Source organism: Myotis lucifugus, unplaced genomic scaffold (genome assembly GCF_000147115.1).
Source record: "Myotis lucifugus unplaced genomic scaffold, Myoluc2.0 scaffold_207, whole genome shotgun sequence".
Taxonomy (NCBI): Eukaryota; Metazoa; Chordata; class Mammalia; order Chiroptera; family Vespertilionidae; genus Myotis; species Myotis lucifugus.
The window spans coordinates 1,601,825-1,607,708 of NW_005871255.1; the positions used below are offsets into that span (position 1 = coordinate 1,601,825).

The 5,884-nt window shown below is 60.5% G+C and overlaps 1 protein-coding gene across 1 annotated transcript in view; it reads left to right on the forward strand.

Annotated features, from left to right (window-relative positions):
* Positions 1-46: 46 nt before the first annotated feature.
* The window catches only part of PAPLN (papilin, proteoglycan like sulfated glycoprotein), a 39,774-nt gene continuing 33,936 nt past the window's right edge, over positions 47-5,884 (forward strand). The window contains 3 exon segments of the mRNA XM_023761339.1: positions 47-161; positions 4,751-4,866; positions 5,694-5,754. Of these exon segments, the coding sequence (XP_023617107.1) occupies positions 102-161; positions 4,751-4,866; positions 5,694-5,754 (237 nt within the window). The 5' untranslated portion in view covers positions 47-101.

Below are 5,884 nucleotides of genomic sequence, written 5' to 3' on the forward strand. Positions count from 1 at the left end.
GCCCGCCCGCCCTCCAGACCCGCCTCGGAGGCCGGGGCTGCGGTGGGGCGGCGCCTGCTCTGCCCCGCCCGCTCCAACCCCGACCTCTCCCGCAGGCGGAGATGCAGCTGCTCCTGCTCCTGCTCGCGGCCCTGCTGCTGGCCCCGGCGCCCGGGGCCTCGGTGAGTGCGGCCCTGTCCGGGCCGGGTGGCCCTGCTGGGGGCCGGGTGCCGGCTGGGGTCCCCACCGGGGTCCCCACCCATCCCCCCTCCCGTCCCCTGGCGGTGGCGACAACCCTAGGAGAGGGCCAAGGTCGGGGAGATGGGGTGGGAGGAGGCGAGTCCTCAGCCTGAGCTCCTTCAAAAAGAGGTAGGACAGGGCTGACCTAGGCGGCCAGAACTGCTCCCCTGGCCGGGGTGCAGTTTGCAATTGCAGGGATGGCACCCCCTCAGCATCACCCCCTCAGAAGGTGCTGGGTGCAGCTAATGCTGGAAACCCCCTCCCTGGGGTGGTCTTCCTGGGTGGGAGGAGGGGGGCCATGCTGGCACCAGCCAAGGTGAGAGCTAGGTGGTCCCCTCCACCAGATGCCGGGGACCAAACCCTGCTGTCCCTCAGCCTTGTGGGCCTAGGGGCTTGGGGTGCCAGCCATTCCGCCCCCTGGGGGTGAGCATCTGGAACAGGGCTGCACTAGAACTTTCTGAGATGCTGGAAATATTTTCCATCTGTGCTTTCGAATAAGATAGCCACTGTGTCCACGTGGCTGTTGAGCACGGGAACAGTGGCTAGAGCAACTGAGGACCTGAATTTTTAAATTTGATTTTAATTAATTTAAATAGCCACACGGTGCTAGTGGCTACCTCACTGGTGCAAATGTAGAGAGTGGGCACAGAGAGCCAACTGGTGAGCCGAGTAGCTGTTTCATTAACAGGAGCCAGAGGACAGGGCTCCCTGGAGAGCATGCGTGGATCCTGAGACAAGGGAATCTTCTACCCGAGGCAGCTACGTTTAGGGGGCAGGTCACTGCTCTGCGGTTGTCTGCAGAGCTGGGCGTGGTCCTGCCAAGTTCCCTGGCATTGCCGGGTGGAAGGCACAGGGGCAGCCAGGCCCCCGCCTGCCCTGGGGAGCTCAGCCTTGCCCTTCCTCAGTGAGGCGGGAGGGAGAGGAAGGACTGAGCATGCTGCCTGGGATGGGCCGGGGGACATGTGAGCTCTGGGGGAGTGTGAGCTGAGGATGAGAAGGGCCCGGAGGGCAGGCAGCGGTGGGCAGCCGGCATTCCTCCAAAGCCCAGCGATCTAGCACAGGCCACCGAGCCGTGGTGGGCTCCTTCCTCGTGGCCTCTCCACCACCTGCCAGGTTCCCACAGTCAAGTCTGCATGGTCCTTGCTCCCTAAGTGCCACGGCAGGTCCTTGGGGGGCTCCTCCTGGTGCCGGTGCACGAAGGCCACAGCTCAGTGGAAGGGTCCGCGGCACCGGCCTCAAACCCCAGGGTGAAGCCCAGAGACACCCACTAATGACAAATCAGCCAGATTCCTTCAATTTGGGGTAATCATGCCGCCCGCAGGTTGCCGTGCAGATGAGATGAGTGAGGGTTCCCAGTGTCCTGGGCCCTATTAGGTGCTCTCTCCCTTAGGGACACCTGAGTAGCCGACCTGCTCAGCAGTGGGTGAACTCAGCTGGGCTGGGCCTGCGGGGCCGAGCACTCTCCTGCCCCCTCCTCCACTGTCCGGGGGAGGGTGTGGGCCAGGCTCACTGCTCTGCGGCCCCTGGTTCTGGTTCTGGCTGGGGCAGATCCACCACAGGGCCCCCCAGCCGTTCTCGGGCTGTTCTAGTGCCGGCAGGGGGCAGCTTCAACAGTGAGTGGAGGATAAGAAGGGACGAAGCAGAGAGTGGCTCTGCCACCACGCCCCTCCCCCCTCCCCCAACCCGGTGCGGGGAGGCTTCCTGAGGCCATGGGTTCCCAGCCCCCTGGACTCCCACACACACACACCTCCTCTCTCATACCCCTCACACCTGTTCCCTGTGGGCAGCCGGTCCCCCTGGGGAAGGGGGGCTCCTTGCCCCGTGGGAGTTGCAGGAGGAGTGGGCGGGGTGCTGAGAGCAGCAGGAGGCAGGTGAGGACAGGCCAGGTGCGGGCGGACTGGACCAGCTCACTCTGGCTTCCCAAGTCAGCCCAGCTTGTGGTTTGGGTAATTACAGGGAAACAAAATGCGCCCTTGCCGCTCCTGGCTGAATGTGCTTTCCTCCCTCAGAGACAGTGTGTGTAGTGGACAGGCACAGCCCGGATCTGGCAGGCTGGGTCCCCCAGTCCCACCGGCTGGTGGCCCTGGGCCGGCGGATGCCTGCCTCACAGGTGCCGGGAGGGCGCAGCCAGGGGATGCTTGGACGGCTCGGTGTTCAGGCCAGTCCTCCCCCACCCCATCCTCGCCCCCACAGGGTGGCTGGTGGCAGAGGGGTCCCTGTTGCCTTGTCCGCACAGTAAGCCCAGCCCTGCCCCGGGAAGGTGGGTTGGAGAGGCTTAGAGGCTGTGCTTCAGGAGCGAGACTGACACGCAGACAGGCCTTGGGCAGCGGGTAATTAGTAACCAGACCACGGCCAGCAGGATGAGAAAGCGCAGTCCCTGTGGCCGCAGCTTAGAATGTGTTGATGAGGCTGTGCATGTGTGAGTGAGTGTGTGTGTGTGTGTGAGTGTGTGTGTGTGTGTGTGTGTGTGTGTGCTGGTCGGCCCTGGAAAGTCACCTTCCACCCTCGACACTCAATGTCTTCCCCTTTAAGACAGAAACTTGATCAAGTGAATTCCAGCTTAAATTTCATTGAGAGAACACCTGGCTGTTCTGGTTCACTGGTTTTCAGGAGCCTGGCCATTCCGCCCCAGCCAGAACTGAGGATAAAGAGTTTGAAGCGTGAAAGCTAAGACCTTTGGTCTGGCCGGCCCTTCCTTCTTGGTTTCGTGTGTGGTTCAGCACATTCGTGTGGTTTGTGGTGACTCAGGGTGCTGGTTCTATTGTAAAGCCAGGATCACTCGGCGGCGTCCGGCACCAGGGGTGTTAGAGCTGAGCTGTGGGTGAAGTGTGGGCCCATGAACTCGCCTGAGACCCTGTGCCGTTGCTGGGGGCTCGCAGCAGGAGGGGGGGCTTGCTTTCCCACATTAGGCCTTGAGTTCTTTCTCTGGAAATTGGGAGTGATTCCCCCCTAGAGATTCGTAGGTGGTGATGCCCTAAAATAAAGTCCCTTCCAGCAAATAGGACATAACCTCTGCCTCCTGGCAAGCAGTGGTCAGCCCAACCCCTGCCCAGCCCCTTAGGGCTCATCTGTGTCTCACGTAGGTGGGACGGAGGCTTGGGGCGAAGCTGACGTGCTGTTGCGTCCACTTGTTGATGCGTGGCTCCTCTCTGCCTCCTTATCCATGCACTGGGGGAATACTACCCCCCCCCCAGCTGCTGTGCGATGACATCAGCGTTCCCTGAGTGCCTGGGTCCTACCAGGTACTTTCTCCCTTAGAAACACGGAGTAGCCTTCGACCTCCTCGCAGTGGGTGCCCAGATGTCAGGTTGCTCTGAGGATTAAACGAGAGAACATGTGTGTCACATGTGGACTTCCAGTTGCAGCTGCAGGTGTCAGATCTTTCTGGTGGAATATTATCTATGAGGATATATTCTTGTTATGGAGTCGCAGATAACAGTCCTTCAACAAGAGGGAGGCGACCCCTTTCCCACTTAAATACCCAGAGGTCAGAAGTCCAGGTTTGTTTGGTCTCACAAACCTGGGGTGACTGGAGCCCCCGGAGCCAGACCTGCGGAGGATCCTTCTATCTTTGCTGCACTGTTTGAAGCCTCTATTCCTGAGTTACCTCACAGTGTAAAAGGCTGCTCCGACTCCAGCCATCCCACCTGCTTGCCAAGCAACAGGGAGGAGTACAGGAGAAAGAAGGAGGACAAACGCACGTGCAAGCTGTCTCTTGAGATTACTGGGGGCTGCTGCCCAACACTTACATCTCATTGATGAGAATTACTGATATAGCCACGGTAGCTGCAGGAAGTCTGGGAAATGGATGGGATGGGGGGAGCAGCCTGGTGTCCAGCTACGAGTCAAGGATTCCCTTACCATGGGAGAAGGGGAAGGTAGACGCTGGGGAACTCCTGGGAGTCTGCCCAGAGTGGCCGGAAGGAACCACAACCTCCCCCCAACCCCTCCTAGGAGTAGATTAATTTATTTCAATAGCCCAGAACCACAGACCCTTCCCGAGGGAGGCCACCACACAGGGCAGAAGCAAGTGCAACAGGCGCGGTGTGGCTGTTCCACGCTGGGTGCTGGGGAAGCATGGCCCTGCCTGCGGGCGACACCTGCACAGGCTGCCTGTCTTCCTGCCCTTTGCTGTCTCCCTCCTGGGAAAGTCTGCTCTGCTGACCCAGGGGCTCCCCGAAAGGCAGTTTGCAGGCATCTCGACTGTCAAATCGGACTCTGCACAGGCCAGTGGAGAGCATGGTCAGGGAGCATGGTGCCTGGCACGGAGCAGGAGCAGCCGTAGTGGCTGCTGGGACAGATGGAAGACCTGCTCCGGCTCCTTCTGGTGAAAGCTGGCTGGCGGTAGATTATGCGGAGACGCCTGGCGGTGCTGCTGGGTCCGGAAGAGCGGCTCCAGGAGGAAGAGCGCCCCTGACGCCCTGCGGGGGTGGGGAGTGTTGTTTGTAGGCAGGGCTGGCGTGAGCCTCTGGGTGCCCTGGTGGGGACCCTGGGTGCTGACTCAGGTTCCTGAGCGTGTCTTCTCCTCCAGGCTCCCAAGGTGAGGCGGCAGAGTGACACCTGGGGCCCCTGGGGTGACTGGAGCCCCTGCAGCCGGACCTGCGGAGGGGGCATCAGCTTCAGGGAGCGTTTCTGCTACTCGCAGAGGTAGGGCAGCCTGTGAAAGCAGGACAGGGGTTGGGATCATCTGGGTCCTGGGTCACCTGGGCAGAACCCCCCATGCAGTAGCTTTGTCCTGGGTGCAACATGGATGGAGTACTTGAAATCCATCATTTCCGGGTACTTCCACTTGACTTCCATTATCAGCTGTATTTCGGGGGGTTGGAGCCAAGCCTGCTTCATCCACCCCTGAGTCTCTTGCTCCCAATGCAGTGAGAGCTCACGGCAGGTGCAGTAAATTCCCGTCAAATTAATCTTCAGCGATGCTAACCTGTGCAGTGTCTCTACCTTCAGCCTTTGTCAAGTATAGATCTTTCCCTTCACGTGACTTAAGACCTACTATGTGTCCTGTGCCCTGATAGGTGCTATAGAGGGTGGGCACAAAAGAAGGGGCGATGACACCTTGCCTGTCATGGGTTTAAGTCACTCTGAGAACCTGTGAGAAGACCAGAGTGAGATGCTATTCCAGGTGCCTGGTTCTCCTTACGCGGCAGAATCACCTAACCAGGTGGGGGCATTTACACCCCGTTTCACCTCCAAGAGCAGAACTCGGGGCTTCTCTGGAAATTTACCTCCAGAGGCAGAGTGGCCCCCAGTTAGTCAAACTCCAGGAAGGCTGGGCTCTGAGTCTCCTCCCAAATACAAACGAGGGGCTCAGGGCACCTACTGAGGGGACTTATGTGTGTGGGCAGCCCCCCCCACCTCCGCAGATGGACTTGCCCTCTCTGGCCCGCAGAGGAGTCCCACAGAGGCTGGGGCTGCGGGAGGGCCCGGGAGGACTGGGGTGCTGGGTTACTGGTGCTCTTGTCCCACAGGAGAGATGGGGGCTCCAGCTGCGTGGGCCCCGCTCGCAGACACCGCTTGTGCCACATCGAGGTAAAGCCCACGTAGGGTGGGGGGCCAGCTTCCTAGACCCCCCACCTGGGGACATCCCGGCCCAGGGGGCCTCCTGTCCGTGCACCGCGGGTGTGGAAGTCCCTTCCTCACCCCCAATGACAGAAAGGAC